This window comes from Scyliorhinus torazame, chromosome 7, assembly GCF_047496885.1.
Source record: "Scyliorhinus torazame isolate Kashiwa2021f chromosome 7, sScyTor2.1, whole genome shotgun sequence".
Classification (NCBI taxonomy): Eukaryota; Metazoa; Chordata; class Chondrichthyes; order Carcharhiniformes; family Scyliorhinidae; genus Scyliorhinus; species Scyliorhinus torazame.
Genome location: NC_092713.1, coordinates 238,572,291 through 238,591,248, shown reverse-complemented (window position 1 = coordinate 238,591,248; position 18,958 = coordinate 238,572,291). Strand labels below are relative to the sequence as shown.

General features: G+C 43.4%; 1 protein-coding gene across 6 annotated transcripts in view; it reads left to right on the top strand.

Annotated features, from left to right (window-relative positions):
* Nucleotides 1–18,958, top strand: part of rnf44 (ring finger protein 44) — a 235,988-nt gene that overhangs the window by 16,002 nt on the left and 201,028 nt on the right. For 4 of the 6 annotated variants that reach the window (XM_072512197.1, XM_072512196.1, XM_072512192.1 and 1 more), the window contains exon 2: nucleotides 10,115–10,191. In XM_072512197.1, the coding sequence (XP_072368298.1) occupies nucleotides 10,115–10,191 (77 nt within the window). The remainder of the gene's footprint in view (nucleotides 1–10,114; nucleotides 10,192–18,958) is intronic. The other 2 variants (XM_072512193.1, XM_072512195.1) reach the window with 1 other exon arrangement.

Below are 18,958 nucleotides of genomic sequence, written 5' to 3'. Positions count from 1 at the left end.
CCCAGAGCTGAAGGGGTTGGATTACAAGGCGAGGTTGAGTAGACTGGGACTGTACTCGTTGGAATTTAGAAGGATGAGGGGGGATCTTGTAGAAACATATAAAATTATGAAGGGAATAGATAGGATAGATGCGGGCAAGTTGTTTCCACTGGCGGGTGAAAGCGGAACTAGGGGGCATAGCCTCAAAATAAGGGGAAGTAGATTTAGGACTGAGTTTAGGAGGAACTTCTTCACCCAAAGGGTAATGAATCTATGGAATTCCTTGCCCAGTGAAGCAGTAGAGGCTCCTTCATTAAATGTTTTTAAGATAAAGATAAATAGTTTTTTGAAGAAAAAAGGGATTAAGGGTTCTGGTGTTCGGGCCGGAAAGTGGAGCTGAGTCCACAAAAGATCAGCCATGATCTCATTGAATGGTGGAGCAGGCTCGAGGGTCCAGATGGCCTACTTCTGCTTCTAGTTCTTATGTTCTTATCACTGGAGGCTGACTGTTTGGAAGAGGCAAGCAAAAACAAAAAGCTCAGCTAGTTGAGAAGAGGGCCCAGAGGCCAGTGAATCATGTGCTTTCTCATCCTACGTCCTCTGCAACGAATGTAGCAGAGACTGCCATTCCAAATTTAGAGCTCCTAATCCACACCAGGCGATGCTTAACACGAGTTAGCTAACATGACACAAACTATCGACTTACCAAAACGGTAGGCTGAAATGAATAAAACAAAGTAATATATCACTTAAGTGACTGAAAGGGCATTTGATTTAAATGCTCTAATGGATTACTTGCAGTAAATGTAAAGGAAAACATAATTTAAAATAGTCATTTAGATTTTCCAGTTTTCAGAATAAAGAAACATTTTCGGACTAGGTTTTATAACTTACTGCAAAATTAAAGGAGTAATTTATTTTGATTCATTAATGACTATTTGTTCAGTAAGTCAAATTATTTACACTTGTAATGCTGCAGCACTTTTCTTTTTCAACCGGGGTAAACTCAGATCAGTTGTTTCTAGAGGGATTTACAATTCAGAATATGGGGCGAAATTCTCCGGAAACGGCGCGATGTCCGCCGACTGGTGCCCAAAACGGCGCAAATCAGTCGGGCATCGCACCGCCCCAAAGGTGCGGAATGCTCCGCATCTTTGGGGGCCGAGCCCCAACCTTAAGGGGCTAGGTCGGCGCCGGACGAATTTCCGCCCCGCCAGTTGGCGGAAAATGCCTTTGGTGCCCCGCCAGCTGGCGCGGAAATGACATCCCCGGGCGGCGCATGCGCGGGAGCGTTAGCGGCCGCTGACAGTTTCCCACGCATGCGCATTGGAGGGAGTCTCTTCTGCCTCCGCCATGGTGGAGACCGTGGCGAAGGCGGAAGGGAAAGAGTGCCCCCACGGCACAGGCCCGCCCACGGATCGGTGGGCCCCGATCGCGGGCCAGGCCACCGTGGGGGCCAGATCACCCCGCGCCCCCCCCAGGACCTCTGAGCCTGCCCGCGCCACCTTGTCCCGCTGGTAAGGTAGGTGGTTTAATTTACGCCGGTGGGACAGGCATTTTAGCGGCGGGACTTCGGCCCATCTGGGCCGGAGAATCGCGGGGGGGGGGGGGGCCCGCCAACCGGCGCGGCGTGATTCCCGCCCCCGCCGAATATCCGGTGCCGGAGACTTCGGCAACCAGCGGGGGCGGGATTCACGCCAGCCCCCGGCGATTCTCTGACCCGGCGGGGGGTCGGAGAATCTCGCCCAAGATCTTCTAAATAAGGGATGACTTGTGCACATTCTCTTGAAATATTCCTGTTCCAACTCGACCAGGAAATAGTTGGGATGCATTGTGGATTAAAGTAGTTATCATGGTAAATTCTTAACACTTCACTACATATCTTACTGTCCTCTGACATGGCCTAGCAAGGTCAGTTCAGGACAATTAGGGATGGGCAACAAATGCTGCCCTTGTTAACGATGCTCACAGCACATGGAAAAAATAGATCCATTTCTTTCAACCTGGAGGTCTGCTGAGAGCAGAATTGGGCACACCCAGAATTTGCCAATAGATGGATTCATGAGGCTATACTTGTTTGTTCAGTTACTTTGGAAAATTACATTATTCATCTGAAAAATAAGCCTCTTTTTCATGTTGGACATGTGAAAAATATATTTTGTGGCCTAGCCCTTGGTTGGTGTTATCTTTACTGTCATTAATTTCAGTAGAGGAAGTGATTGTGGCTTTTTACATTTCTAATTTGCTGCCATCTAACATCGCTGACTTTACTGTGTTTAGGAAAACTAACACGTTATATTTAGGACCAGTATTTAATTGGTGGTAGATTTTGCATTTGCCAACTTCATAACTCCTTTCAACGTGGACAGAAAATGTGGCATGATGCAACTGGTATTTAGAAAAAGGAAAGGATGTTAGAGGGTAACTACAGAGAAATTGTTCCTTTAGTAGGGAATCCCGGTTTTAACTTTTGTGCTTTTACATTAGGGCAGGATTTGTGTAGTCCTAACGATAACAATACTATTTTGTGCAATGATTCAAGGTCAATAGCACTGGATTTGTAACTAAATCACAACTATTTTTACAATATATAGTTGGCACAGCAAATGACTAAATACTGGAAAGTTGTCCATCAAAAATCCCTAATAAACGTTTTCACATAACAGCAGGGTGGCACAGTGGGTTAGCCCTGATGCCTCACGGCGCCGAGATCCCAGGTTCAATCTTGGCTATGGGTCACTGTCCGTGTGGAGTTTGCACAGTCTCCCCATGTTTGCGTGGGTTTCGACCCCACAACCCAAAGATGTGCAGGCTAGGTGGATTGGCCACGCTAAATTGTCCCTTAATTGGAAAAAATTAATTGGATACTCTAAATTTTTTTTAAAAAATAAAATAAACATTTTCACAAATGATGGGACCTGATTGGTCTTTTGGGAGGGAAGTTGTGGGGGATGGGGTGAGGTGAGTTACTGAAAAGCACCCCCTGTACAGAAAGGATACAGGCTTGGGTATGACTTGTCAGTACTGAAGTTTATACTGTTATACTTCTGTGGGAAATGAAATCTCAAACTATCAGTAATGTAGCATTTGTTTGTAAAATGTGGAGGAGTGCTGCTGCATTAGTACTAATGTTCTTCCTTGAGTGAACCAAGAGAACTGCATCTACATGTTTCCTCCCATCTGCAGACTGATACTTGCCAAGGTAGCATATTTTTTACTGACTGACAAAATAGGCATCCTATTGTATCCTGTCATTTGTTTGACTCCCAGCATGTGTGCAGAAACCAACCATATTATAGGAGTTATTCCTCATTGAACATGAATGTTTCATTGATGGCTTAGCAATAGATATAATGTGTAGCTGAGCTCCATGTACCAAGGACATTTAGGTCCATTCTCATCCGTGTTAAATTTAGCTGATCTCTGCCATGGATAGTGATGGGACACTACAACTGGCCTTGGTCTACTTTGGTTAGAAAAGTGAAATTGGGTGGGCCCCTGGTTTTGATAGCTATCCAGCACCCTCTATTGGAGGAGTGCATGTGTGTGTCATATGAGATGCTGTCCACAGGACATTAAATATTCCGTTGAAGCTAAAACATGACCGTTTGGGTGGTATATGAGAGAGTATGGAACTCCATACTCTTGATACTCCAGTGATCAATTAATGCCTTCAGATTTGAAGAGGGGGGAAATTGGCAAGGAAAAAGAACAGCAACTAAGGAGAAAATAATTGAAAAATAAATTCTGTAGGAAAGATGCTTTGTATCATGCATAGAGTTGCAAGAAATTATAATATAGTTTACACTAGAATATTAGCATTTGCTAAATGATCAGTGTGTTGGGAAACTGATGGAACTGTTTTAAAATGGGGGAAACAAAAACCTCAATGTGTGTTCATGACTGTTTTGTTCATGGTTGGCTAAACTGAGACACAATGAATCGTAAACCTGAGTCACTGCTGATAGTTTCCATGTACTGTATTTGTTTATCCCTTGGGCCACAGCATGTTTGATGAATAAATGCAAACAATTATACTTTCTGAAATGGCAAACTGTTTGTTTGAAATTGTAGGGAAAATGTCTTGTGATGTAAAGCACAAAAGATAAGCTGTTCTCAAGTCATGAATTACTGTTTCACTACATATCTTAAACTGTCCTCTGACATGGCCTAGCAAGGTCAAATGCTAATTGAATAAGCAAGAGTATGAATCCCAAACTGATTGCGTAACTGTTCTGCATCAACTTGGGGCAACAACATTTGAACCACAGGACTTATGTCCATGTTTTTCTGAGAAGACTTCATTGGTTCATCTTTCCTGGAATACTTGTACTGACTGACTTAAATGTTTAGAACCTCTCAATGGTGAATGTGGTATTCTCTTTATTCAATCATTTCTATTAAGGGAATATTGTAATCAGACAGGGTGATTGGGACCTCAGAAAAAGCTTGAGTTTAAAAGATTGCCCCCCTCAATTGAGCTGGCCTGTTTTTCAAGGGTTCTTAAAGTAGCGGTTCAGCGATTTCTTCAGTCACTCAGAGAACAGATACTGTATGTTTGTTTCATCGGGGTGACAAACTTCATTTGACTAATCTGCTTGAAAGTATTGTTGTGTTCAAAGCGGTGGCTGCCCTTCAAATCTGAATGACTTTAATTTTTGACACTGTTGTAATGTTGATGGGTGCACCTTTCCATTTTTAGTCTTCTCTCAGAAAGCTGCAACAGTTTCCTGAAAAATATCTCCTAGTGTGAAATTTTCAGTAGTGATATATGCCCAACATTTAATCACCGAATTGTTAGGCACAGAAGAAGGCCATCCGCCCCATCGTGTCTACACCAGCTCTCCAAATGAGCGTTCCGACTTCTCGTGCTTTTCCCCCCTACACCTGCACATGTTTCTATTCAAGTAATCATCTCGTACCCCTTTGAATGCCTCGATTGAATCTGCCTTCACCACATTTCCAGGCAGTGCATTCCAGAACAGAACCCAAATTTGCTTCTTTTGCAAATGACTAAACCTGTGCGCACTCATTTTCAATCATTTTATGAGCGGGAACAGTTGCTCCCTATCTACTCTGTCCAGACCATCTTGATTTTGGAAACCTTTCTATCAAATCTCTTAGCCTCCTGCTTTCCAAGGAGAACAGTTCCAACTTCTCATTCCTGGAACCATGTTTATAAACCTTTCCTGTCCCCTCTCTCCAAGTGTTCACGCCCTTCCTATAGTGTGGAGTCCACAACTGTGCACAATATTCCAGCTGGGGTCTGCCTAGTGTCTTGTATAAATTCAGCATAACCTCCTTGCTCTTGCACTCTATGTCCCTACCCAGAATACTATATGCTTTATTAACTGCTCTCCACCAGTCCTGCAACCTTCAATGATTTATGCACCTATACACCGAGGACACTATGCTTCTGCACCTCCATTAGTGTTGTACCATTTATTTTATATTGTGTCTCCATGTTCTTCCTACCAAAATGCATCACCTCCGACTTGCATTGCTGCCTCTATTGACTATTGTCCTTTGGCTCCTTTGGCTGCAATGTGTGATATCTACAGGTGGCCTCCAGCACCTAACAAATTTGCAATCTCCACCCATTTTGGAAAATAAAGGCAACATATGCTTTGGAGCACTATTATCTCCAAGTTCCTCTCCCAAGTCATACCCTCGTTCCTTGGACATTAATCACTCTATCTTTATCGACACTGCATCAGAATATTGGAACCTTCAAGATGTAATACTGTGGGTTCACCTCCACCAATAGATGGCAGTAAATTGAGGAGAAGGCCAACTTGGAATGGACGAGAATTACCGGTCTTTAGTCGACTCCATCCCGAGAATATATATTTAAAAGGTACATCTTATGCACATTCTGCTGGAATGAATTGGCTAATTGGGCAAGTTCCTTTTTCCCTTGATTTATTCTTTCATGATTGGCTAGAAAAAAAGTGACATGTCTAGCACGAGGGGACATAGCTTTAAATTGAGGGGAGATAGATATAAGACAGATGTCAGAGGTAGGTTCTTTACTCGGAGAGTAGTAAGGGCGTGGAATGCCCTGCCTGCAACAGTAGTGGACTCGCCAACACTAAGGACATTCAAATGGTCATTGGGTAGACATATGGACAATAAGGGAATAGTGTAGATGGGCTTTAGAGTGGTTTCACAGGTCGGCGCAACATCAAGGGTCGAAGGGCCTGTACTGCGATGTTCTCTGTTCTATGTTCTCTGCATTGAACTTCATCTGCCACCTATCTGACCATTCTGCCAACTTCTCTGTGTCCTTTTGAAGTTCTACACTGTCCCCTTCACAATTTTCAATGCTTTCAAAGTTTCGTATTGTCGCCGTAACACCAAGATCTAGATCATTAATATAGATAGGTGGCACAGAAGCACAGTGGTTAGCACTGTCGCTTCAGAGTGCCCGGGACCCGGGTTCGATTCCTGGCTTGGGTCACTGACAGTGTAGAGTCTGCACATTCTCCCCGTGTCTGTGTGGGTTTCCTTTGGGTGCTCCAGTTTCCTCCCACAAGTCCCGAAAGACGTGCTTGTTAGGTAAATGGAACATTCTGAATTCTCCCTCCGTGTACCCGAACAGGCACCGGAGTATGGCGACTGGGGATTTTCACAGTAACTTCATTGCAGTGTTAATGTTAGTCTACTTGTGACAATAATAAAGATTATTATTATTATGATGATGATAATGATGAATCCCTATCAAACTCCCTCCAGTCCAGAAAGTAACCATTACTTCCCATTACTCAGCCAATTCTGTATCCATGACCCTACTGTCCCTTTTATTTTGTAAGGTGTAAGTTTTTTTTTTTCTCTCAAGCCTGTCATGTGGCACCATCTCAAATACTTTTTGGAAGCCCATGTACTCCACATCCAACAGTATTACCCTCGTCAACCCTCTCTGTGACCTCTTCAATTAACTCTCAACAAGTTAGTTAAATACAATTTTCCCTTCAGAAACCCACGCTGGCTCTTACAAATATTTGTTATTATTAATTTTATCATAAATAGTTGTTTCCAGAAGCTTCGCCACCACTGTTAAACTAACTGGTTTTTAATTGCTGAGCTTATTCTTGCAACCTTTTTGAACAAGGGTATAATGTGTGTAATTCTCCAGTCCTCTGGCACCTCCCCTGAGTCGACAGACTGGAAAATTCTAGCCCATGTCAGCCCTACAATTTCCATTCTCTCTTCCTTCAATATCCTCGGATACAACTCATCTGGTCCCTTGTCAACACTTGAGTACCGACAGTTTATCCAATGCCTTGTCCTTATCAATTTTGAACCCTTCTCGCAACAGAATTTCCTTCTCTGTCACCATGGCTTGTGTAGAAACTGCCTCCTTGGTAAAGACAGACAAAAGTAGTAATTTGGCACCTCAGCCATGCCCCCTGCCTCCTAGTCTAAATCCCGTTGTTGTCCTTTTTATGATTTATGTGCTAAAAGAAGACTATGGGGTTCCCCTTTATGTTGGCTGCCGCTCTTTCCTCTTCACCTCCTATTATGCTTTTTCATCTCCCATTTGAACCTTCTGCATTCCTCTTAGTTCTCAATTGTAGTTTCTATCTGACACTTATCAGAAGCACACTTTTTCTTTCTCTTCATTTTAATCTCCTTTTTCATCCAGGGAGCTCTGGATTTGTTTGCCCTACCTTTCCCTATTGATGGAAGATACCTTGAATGTGCACAAACCATTTATTTGTTGAAGGTAGTCCATTGTTCAGCTGCAGTTCTTTGCACCAACCATTGGTTTCCGTCTATCCAGCTCAGATCCGTTCTTGCCCCATTGACATCCGCTCTCTCCCAGTTAACTACTCTGGATTGCCCGTTGTCTTTTTCTCCTGTCATTCCAAACCTTACTATACAATGATCACTGTTTCCTAAATGTTCCCCCCGCTGATCATTGATCTACCTGGCTCACCTCATTTCCAAGAAGCAGGTCCAGCAGTGCTTCCTTTCTTGTTGGACTGGACACATACTGCTGTAGGAAATTCTACTGGACACACTCTTTAGGTACACTAGCTCCTCTCTGCCTTTTACACTACCTCTATCCCAGTCTGTATTCAAGTAATTGAAGTCCCCTATTCAAACTACTCTGTAATTTCCCTGCAGACTTGTTCCTCTACATCCCTCCCCACTAGTTGGTGGTCTGACTACACTGAATAATATGATGGCGTCCTTTTTTTCCTTGGCCCTCTGGGACATCACTGTTTTTCTCACACTGCAATGCTCTCCTAATCCTTTTCTTCCATTCTTATTGTTTCTGAACGTTTTGCACCCAGGAATATTTAACACCCAGTCCTGCGCTTCCTTGAGTCAGGTCTCCATTAGAGCTACAACATCATAATTCCACATGGCAATCTGCACCTGCAACTCAACAATTTTATTTACTATACCCCTTGCAATCGTATAACTCTGATTTAGATTTCATTCCTTTCTCCCTTACTCAGACTCTTGCCTATTAATTTACTATTCTCGGGCTACTCGGGGTGCATCTGTAGCCCTTTAATTAGACTCAACATCAATGGGTTGGAGAGGAGGAAACTTAGATCGGGCTCCTCCCTCTCTCAGCTGTTCAGTGACCCATGCTGGAAGGTCTGCACTCTGCACGTGTGGACATCTGGTCTGGACAGGATCAGGCATAGCTGTGATGCTCCCCATAATCTGTTGATACTTACTGTCTAAGATCACATAAAACAGAGGCTGCACAGTGCCCAAGGATGACTCAATGCCAGCAGGAGAGGAGCACATTGTTCTGTTGGAAGGAGAGGAAAGAGCCATAAATAACCCGAAAGAAGAATAGTTTGCAGCAGCTTTCAAACTCGGAACACAAAGTAATGATTTATTGATTAACTACAGCCTAAAAATTTCTATATTATGTCTAGCTTTTATTCAATGGGTAGGGACCAATGCTAACCATGATATTAATTTCAATTTTAGTAGACAAAATTATTGCATGCACTAAAGTTTGCAAATAGCTTTATTATTTAAAAATAACATGAATAGTACTGCTGAATTTAGCAAAAGTTTGTTAATTAAATGTTTCTTGGTATGTAATTTTTTTGTGGCAATGGGGAAGTGATGGGTACCAAGCCTTGTAGTCAATTTTCACTCACTTATTTGATGTATGCATTCTGAGGATTGAGACTTGTTACTTCTACTGGAAAAATAATCCAATGACACTGATGTTCTTGTGGACGTGTAACATAGCAACTACCTTGTCTGAAATTATGTTTTTAAGGTGAGGTAAATACCTGTGTAAACAGCTGTGTGCATTTTATTCTTAACGAGGGTACATTGCTTCCCCAATTTTCTAAACACAAAATAAGTAACAGTTCCCTAATCGCTCTTCTTTCCATGTGAACGAAAGTGACAGACAATTTACCTATTGTGCCTGTCACAGCTTGAGTAGCTGCACAAATCCATCCTGCCCACTTGCAATAAGGTAGCAGTGTTTTGTTTACAAGCTTAAAAACCTATTTCAATGGTATTTATTTGGCATATCTGGCGTGTGGATATAGTATCTCAATTTTAACCCCCTTCCCCAACTCCAACCCAATCATTCCAAATCAACACATGCATTTTGTTTCTGAATCATCAGTGAACTATGCTTTTTTCTTAACTAGTTGCATGATGACTAATGGACTCTGTCTATTTTCATTGTGTTCTTGAATATAAATACATTTGAATTCCTCTGAGGTCTGAGAGTGAATGATGTTGGAAAGATGGTTCATTTGAGATTCTGCTGTTTGGGGTATTTTTTCATTATAATTGAAATAATGGGATATTTGCCAACTGACTCTGCTCAACCCACATGCTTGCTGAGGAGTCCACATACTGAAGAAAATCCTTGCAGGTTGTAAATATGATTGGTCTGAAAGTGGTGGAGTTGTGCAAAATGTGTCCAGAAGTTTTGGAATCGCAAGGGAAAGCTGTTGGTTTTGCAAGAGAAAATGAATATGAGAAACTGAACAATGATTTCACAACAGCTCGATGTGATAACATTAGAGCTTCTGTTTATTTATGCAACTACAATAATTAACGGCTTTAAACAGTATTGTTTAAATTGATTAGAAACGTTATCTTCTTTCATTTACTATCTTTTATTTTCTTTAAGCAGGGGAACTGAGTTCATCTTTTCAGTACCAGGCAAGCCAACAAACTTATAATTGTAATGAGGAAGGTGACAACAAGGTAGGTCCTTCAAAATATGTCCAATATTGTACTACCCATGAATTGATAATTCATTTCAATATGTTGGAAAATGCCACTGATTCATATACCACATGTGAGGAAATTAAATTGTGTAGCCCGTATAACATGTGCAATCGGTTGATTTTGTGGTCTAATGGTCGTTATTTGTGTAACCATTTTAACACATCTGACCAATCACTGAAGAAGGGAAGCTGCCAAATTTTATGAAAAACGATAAATCATCAATCTTAAATTTAATGCAATGCTTTCTACAAAGTGTCCCCCATAGGGATCTCTGATTCTTCATCACTGGGGCTTTGCCTTATTGAAACACCTGTATTAAAATTAATTACTTTTGTGTTCTATTCCTAAGCTCTGTAACAGAACACATCACTTAAATTATACGTCTGAAAACCAGCATGGTGCAACACAAGGTTGAATAATTTACACTAAAGCATGTACATCTACTGTTGTGTTATCATTAAAATCTTAATTCGAAAAAACTTTTACAAACTTCCAGTGCAGAAAGGAATCAGTTCACTACACACATTACCAATACAGGTACACCATACACAAAAGAGTCACACGTTACCAACGCAGGTACACCCATGCAAGAAAGAGACACCCTTTAATTTCGAGGTGGAAGTCAGTTAAAACTTGTATGCAATTTTATATATTTGAGTTTCATTTTGAGGTAACTGCCAAGTATCTATCACACCATACATGTATCAAATAAGCACCACCTTGCTGTCGAGTTGTGATAAACTACATGAAGTAAACTCCATTCTGTACTCTTCCATAGGTAATCATTTTCATTCTTGATATCTGAAATAGTATATTTATGAATAGTTTAAATCCTTTTCCTGATTTGAAGTTGCTGAAAATTTGGGTAAATACATTTATTCATTCTTTTCCAAGCACTGGGCTCTTTTGCATGTAAACACTTCTGTATATTATCTGGCCCAAACAACTGGTGGTTTCAAATCTGTTTCATGAGACCTTGCCAGGATCCTTGGGATTTTACTGCCCTGCACCTGTTTTATATATTATATAACAGTGCTGGGAAAATGTTAGGAATTAATGAACATCAGAATCACTGAAGTTGCAAATGGGATTTACATGACAAAGCCAAAAAAAATCAATTCAATTTGCTGATAAATTTTGAGACAGATGTCATTGGGTCACAGTTTGATAACAATGCATCATTTGAAGGGAGCTTCCACCACTGAGAGTAATTTATTGGTTCTTGTCAATAGGCCAACATCTTCACAGCCAGATTAAACATTGGTCTCTCAATGGTAATACACAACACAATTAATTGCTAGACACAGCTTTTTGAAATGGTCAAAACTTGAATCTGGTTATTTATTTGATTGTTAAGTATATTGGCAGCTGTACAGTTAGGGAAAAGAACAATGTTTATTCATTTTGAAACCTCATGTTGCATTATGGAAATCTGGTTGCAGTATGGAAATGCATCAACACAACAAAATTGTAAAAACATAATATGAAGGAACATCACCCCTTTTTCAGCACCAACTTGCATTATTTTGGAATCTTATAACACAGAAAACTTTTTTCTGTGCACCGGCTCTTGGAAAGAGCATCCTACCCAAAGTCAGCACCTCCCCCCCTCCTATCCCCATAACCTAGTAACCCCACCCAACATTAAGGGCAATTTTGGACACTAAGGGCAATCCACAAATACTTCACATAGGCAAGTGCAGACAAAAATGGGATGCTAAGTTGCAGCAAGTGACATAGGAGGACTGGAAAATGACCATATGTGAAAGGAAAATGAAATTGGGTTGGGTGTAATGCGATGAACGATTTACTGTTCATAGATCATAGAATTTACAGTGCAGAAGGAGGCCATTCGGCCCATCGAGTCTGCATCGGCTCTTGGAAAGAGCACCCTACCCAAGGTCAACACCTCCCCCTATCCCCATACCCTAGTAACCCCACCCAACACTAAGGGCAATTTTGGACACTAAGGGCAATTTATCATGGCCAATCCACCTAACCTGCACATCTTTGGACTGTGGGAGGAAACCGGAGCACCCGGAGGAAACCCACGCACACACTGGGAGGATGTGCAGACTCCGCACAGACAGTGACCCAAGCCGGAATCGAACCTGGGACCCAGGAGCTGTGAAGCAATTGTGCTATCCACAATGCTACCGCACTGCCCTTCTGTTTTCTGGTGTCTTGATGACTACCTCAAAGCAACAATCTCTTCTTCAGGAATTTTCCTTTTTCCTCTGTATTTCCTTATGGTTCTTTGATATATGTACCAGTGCTAAACTTTTTTTTGTACACCTAGTGTGAATTCACCCCTGGCCTTGAGTTGAAGCTCGCTGATTCTGTTACTATAAACTCTTACTAGGTAAAGCGAACAAGCTTTCACGCTATTAATCTGGGTTGAATTCAAGCCCAGGACTTGGTGATGAAGGAACATTGTGTTAATATGTTGCAGCAGCAAGTCCCTCTCTCTTTGAGGATTTAAATTAGTGATGACTGTTTGTTCAGGTCTAGAACAATCTAAATTCAAGTCTTTTAAGAATGGCAGTGTTTTCCCATGCCCCCCAGGTTAAATGAACTCATCTAATGCGAGTATAAATAAAAACTAACCACATTTTGAGCTGCAGACCACATAATTGCATTATTATGAAATGCTCTGTCCTAATTAAGATTGGGTATAGGCAGTATGCATTTGGCTCCCCACTGCTCAAATACAATCTAGCTTGTAAAGTTCAACCAAGAGTGCTAGGAGCAGCACCTGGCATACCTAAAAAATGAGGTGTCAACCTGGTAAAGCTGCAACGCAAGACAAATGTCAAATGACAACATGTCAAACAGCAGCATGGGATAGACAGTGCTAAGTAATTCCACAACCAATGGATCAGATCTAAGCTCTGCTGACCAGTTGTGAATGGCAGTGGACAATTAACAACGAACCAGAGGAGGAGGCTCCACAAATATCCCCATCCTCCATGATGGGAAAACACTTTCAGCCAGAAGCGCTGAGTGTCGCCTCCGGAGGTCCCCAGCATCACGGCTCTCAGTCTTCCACCAATTCACGTTCACTCTGTGTGATATTAAGCAATGAGTGAATGCACTGGATACTACAAAGCTGTTGGGCAGCATCCGGCAATAGTACTGAAGTTTCATTACAGCCTTGGTCTAAAGCTAGACAAAAGAGCTGTATTCAAGATGTGATCTTGACAGCAAGGCAGCATTTAATGTAGTGTTGCATCATGGAACAAGAGCAAAATTTAAAGTCCATAGGAATTGGGTTGGGGCGGGGGGAATCTTAGCTGGTGGGACTATGCCTAGTAGAATGGAAGATGGTTGTAGTTGTTGGAGGCCAATCATCTCATGACATCACTGTTAGAGTTCCTCAGGGTAACGTTCTAGGCCAATCATCTTCAGCTGTTCCATCAATGACTTTCCCTCCATAAGGTCCAAAGTGGGGATGAGCAATAATTGTGCAATGTTCATTACCACACCCAACTCCCCAGATGTGGAAGCAGTCAGTGTTCACAATCAGCAGGACCTGTACAGCATTCGGGATCCTTCAGATACAGAAGCAGTCGGTGTTCATGTTCAGCAGGACCTGGACAGCATTCGGGTTTGTATTATAAAGCAGCAGGTTGCATGGGCACTTGTACCAGGCAATAACCACCTCCACCAACAAGAGAGAATCTCACCATCACCCCATGACATTCAATGGCAATGCCATCACTGGATTCCCCACTATCAACATTGATCAGAAGCTGAACTGGACAATCCCGATAAAATCTGTGGCTACCAGAGCAGGTCAACGCTAGGAATGCTGTGGTGAATAACTTGCCTCCTTACTACCCAAAGCCTGCCCAGCATCTACAAGGCACAAGTCAGGATTGTGATGGATTTACCTGCATGAATGCAGCCCCAACAACACTTGAGAACCTCAATACCATCCAGGACAAAGCATCCACTTGATCGGCACCCAACCTAACATGTTAAACATTAATTCCATCCAGCACTAACGCATAATAATAGCAGTGCATACCATCTATAAGACACACTGCAGCAATTCATGAAGGCTCCTTCCACTGCACCTTCCAAACCCGAGACCTTTACCATCTAGGAGGACAGGGGCAGCAGACTGATGGGACCACCACCTGCAAATTCCCTTTCAGAACCCCTACAATTCTGAATTGGAATTATATTGCCATTTGTTTATTAACATTAGAGCAAGAGTAGGCCAACAACCCCTCGAGCCTGCTCCACCAGGCAATGAGGTCATGGCTGATGTTATTGTGGCCTCGACTCCCCATTCTGCCAATCCCTGATGACGTTTGACTCCCTTGTTAGTCAATAATGTATCTCCCTCAGCCTTAATATTCACTTGATCCTGTCTGTACCACTCTCCGGGGAAGAGAGTCACAAAAAATCAGGACTCTCTCCTTAGTCCACTAGTTCTAGTATCTTCCACAATGGGAAGCATCCACCCTGTTGAGTTCCATTAGGATCTTTTATATTTCAATAAGAGATCACCTCGCATTAATCTAAACTCCAATGGATAAAGGTTCAGCCTGTCCAATATTTCCTCTAATAACACCACATACACGGGTTCCCCTATATTCATGTTGCTTGTTCCATCCTCAAAGAGCTTTAATAAACTAGTCAAACATGATTTCCCTTCGCAAAACCATGTTGACTCTGCCTGATTGCATTGAGATTGTCTAAGTGGCCTGTTAGACCCTCCTTAATAATTGATTCTAGCATTTTTCACATGATAGATATTAAGCTAATTGGTATATAGTTTTTCTATCTCCTCTTAAATAGAGGAGTCATATTTTGATGGAACTTTTACAGAATCTAGGGAATGTTGGAAAATTAAAACCAATGCATCTGTTATCACATCGGCCATTTATTTGATGACCCTAGGATGCAGTACATCAGAACCTAGGGACATGTCAGCTTCTAATTCTAATAATTTTCTTAATACCTTTTCCCTGAAGACTTAAGTGTTTTGTTCCTCCCTCCCTTTCATTTCTTTATTTCTGGGATATTATTTTAATAAGGTGAAGACAGACACAATGGGAGTGATTCTCCGGCCTCGTTGCTCTCTTGCGAAACAAGGCCGGTGAATAGCGGGAGAAGCCGAAAACGAGAACCGGGCCTAGGCAAAATTGGGATCTTGCCTTAGCGTTGTGAGAAACCAATAATCACCACTTAAGCTCTATTTCCATACAATTAATGGGAGCCACCCCACATCCAATGGCCTCCCGTCATTCTTCAGCCTCCTCAGCAAATGGTCACGCTGGGCCAATTAGTACTCCTTTTTAAAAACAGGAACCTGGCAGATGGGCTTCTGCAGGGAGCTGCGGAGGTGAGTAGCCATCTTTGCTCGCAGGCCAAGAGACCGGGGGTGCTGGACTTGCCACCCCAGTGCTCTGAGAAGGGGGGGGATGCTGGTGGAGCCTCGGCTGGGAGGGGGGAACCCTCTGCAGGGGTGGGCCGCCATAGGAGGGTGGGTGGAAGGTGCCGGGGGGGGGGGGGGTGGAGACTGCATGTGCTCTGCCATGCTAACACTTGGTTCGTAATGTATCCATTCCGGAGGAACCCCTTGCCCGTCTGCCCCACCGACCTCCCATAACCCCCCTGACTGCCGAGGCCTCTGGCCATGCGGCTGAGGCTCTTGCTAATAGGGAATTGGCAAACGTGGTTAAATTAGCATTTCACACCAACCAAGTGGATTCCCATGGGTGGGCAGACCATGTCGGAGTCATTGTGTAGCATCTCAATCAGACTGCGATGCCTGGACACTGTGCCTGAACACTGTGAGGCAACACCACACATGCACTGCGTGCTGAATTTGGTGCATTTTGAGTGCTATAGTAAGAGTTTGGTGACCGAGGGAGTATAAGGCTTCATTTTTATCCAAAGTTTAGTCTTTCTTTTATGTAGTTAATTAACTTAAAAGTTGCTGTTTGGTTTAGAAGAAGGTGAATTTTCAATCAGCTTTAAACAGGCTTCTACTTGTAGGCACTTGCAGCTGGAGCTTGTTAATTAGTTAATTGGATTAGGCCAGTTTTCAGAGGCTAGATTCACAGTATAAAAGTGATCCCCGACAGTGCAGACTTTGTTTGCACTGAGTGCTGAATTTCGTGCATTTGAGTGCGATAGTGAGATTTTGGTGACCGAGGGAGTGCTGAATTTGATGGATTTGAGTGCTATAGTGAGAGTTTGGTGACCGAGGGAGTTAGGTGAGGAGGGAGTAAGGTGCTCCTTTCATTTTGTTTCCGACATTTCTACAAAGAGTGAGAAGAGAGCCAGGAGTTTACAGAAAGTGTAGCTGACTGGGAGCAGAGTCGGAGGGCGGAGATCTAGTTAGTCCACAGGGCAGCTATATTCTGTCAGGTAAGAGAGGATGGAGGCTAGGCCAGTTGCATGCTCCTCCTGTAGGATGTGGGTGGTGAGGGATACCACCGGTGTCCCCGCTGACTATACCTGCGGGAAGTGCACCCAACTTCAGCTCCTCAAAGATCGTGTTAGGGAACTGGAGCTGAAGATGGATGAACTTCGGATCATCCGGGAGGCAGAGGGGGTGATTGAGAAGAGTTACAGGGAGGTAACCACACCCACGGTACAGGACAAGAACAGCTGGGTTACCGTCGGGGGGGAAAAAAACAAACAGGCAGACAGTGCAGGGATCCCTCGTGGCCATTCCCCTTCAAAACAAGTATACCGTTTTGGATGCTGTTTGGGGGGGGGGGGGAATGACCTACCGGGGGAAGGCCCTAGCGGCCAGGTCTCTGGCACTGAGTATGGCTCTGGGGCTCAGAAGGGAAGGGGGGAGAATAGAAAAGCAATAGTTGTAGGAGATTCAATGGTTAGGGGAATAGATAGGAGATTCTGTGGTCGCGAGCGAGACTCCCGGAAGGTATGTTGCCTCCCGGGTGCCAGGGTCAGGGATGTCTCGGATCGTGTCTTCAGGATCCTTAAGGGGGAGGACGAGCAGCCAGAAGTCGTGGTGCACATTGGTACCAACGACATAGGTAGGAAAAGGGGTGTGGAGGTAATAAACTAGTTTAGGGAGTTAGGCTGGAAGTTAAAAGCCAGGACAAACCGAGTTGTCATCTCTGGTTTGTTGCCGGTGCCACGTGATAGCGAGGCTAGGAATAGGGAGGGAGTGCAGTTGAACACGTGGCTGCAGGAATGGTGTAGGAGGGAGGGCTTCAGGCATTTGGATAATTGGAGCGCATTCTGGGGAAGGTGGGACCTGTACAAGCAGGACGGGTTGCATCTGAACCAGAGGGGCACCAATATCCTGGGAGGGAGGTTTTCTAGTACTCTTCGGGAGGGTTTAAACTAATTTGGCAGGGGAATGGGAACCGGATTTGTAGTCCAGCAACTAAGGTAGCCGATATTCAGGACGCCAAAGCGTGTAATGAGGCAATGAGGAAGGGAACACTGACAAAGGAGAGTACTTGCAGGCACGGAGATGGGTTGAAGCGTGTATACTTCAACGCAAGAAGCATCAGGAATAAGGTGGGTGAACTTCAGGCATGGATCGGTACTTGGGACTACGATGTGGTGGCCATCACGGAAACTTGGATAGAAGAGGGGCAGAAATGGTTGTTGGAGGTCCCTGGTTATAGATGTTTCAATAAGATTAGGGAGGGGGGTAAAAGAGGTGGGGGGGTGGCATTGTTAATTAGAGATAGTATAACAGCTGCAGAAAGGCAGTTCGAGGATTATCACCCTAATGAGGTAGTATGGGTTGAAGTCAGAAATAGGAAAGGAGCAGTCACCTTGTTAGGAGTTTTCTATAGGCCCCCCAATAGTAGCAGAGATGTGGAGGAACAGAGTGGGAAACAGATTTTGGAAAGGTGCAGAAGTCACAGGGTAGTAGTCATGGGTGACTTTAACTTCCCAAATATTGAGTGGAAACTCTTTAGATCAAATAGTTTGGATGGGGTGGTGTTTGTGCAGTGTGTCCAGGAAGCTTTTCTAACACAGTATGTAGATTGTCCGACCAGAGGAGGGGCAATATTGGATTTAGTACTTGGTAATGAACCAGGGCAAGTGATAGATTTGTTAGTGGGGGAGCATTTTGGAGATAGTGACCACAATTCTGTGACTTTCACTTTAGTAATGGAGAGGGATAGGTGCGTGCAACAGGGCAAGGTTTACAATTGGGGGAAGGGTCAATACAATGTTGTCAGACAAGAATTGAAGTGCATAAGTTGGGAACATAGGCTGTCAGGGAAGGACACAAGTGAAATGTGGAACTTGTTCAAGGAACAGGTACTACGTGTCCTTGATATGTATGTCCCTGTCAGGCAGGGACAAGATGGCCGAGTGAGGGAACCATGGTTGACAAGAGAGGTTGAATGTCTTGTTAAGAGGAAAAAGGAGACTTATGTAAGGCTGAGGAAACAAGGTTCAGACAGGGCATTGGAGGGATACAAGATAGCCAGGAGGAAACTGAAGAAAGGGATTAGGAGAGCTAAGAGAGGGCATGAACAATCTTTGGCGGGTAGGATCAAGGAAAACCCCAAGGCCTTTTACACATATGTGAGAAATATGAGAATGGCTAGAGCGAGGGTAGGTCCGATCAAGGACAGTAGCGGGAGATTGTGTATTGAGTCTGAAGAGATAGGAGAGGTCTTGAACGAGTACTTTTCTTCTGTATTTACAAATGAGAGGGGCGATATTGTTGGAGAGGACAGTGTGAAACAGACTGGTAAGCTTGAGGAAATACTTGTTAGGA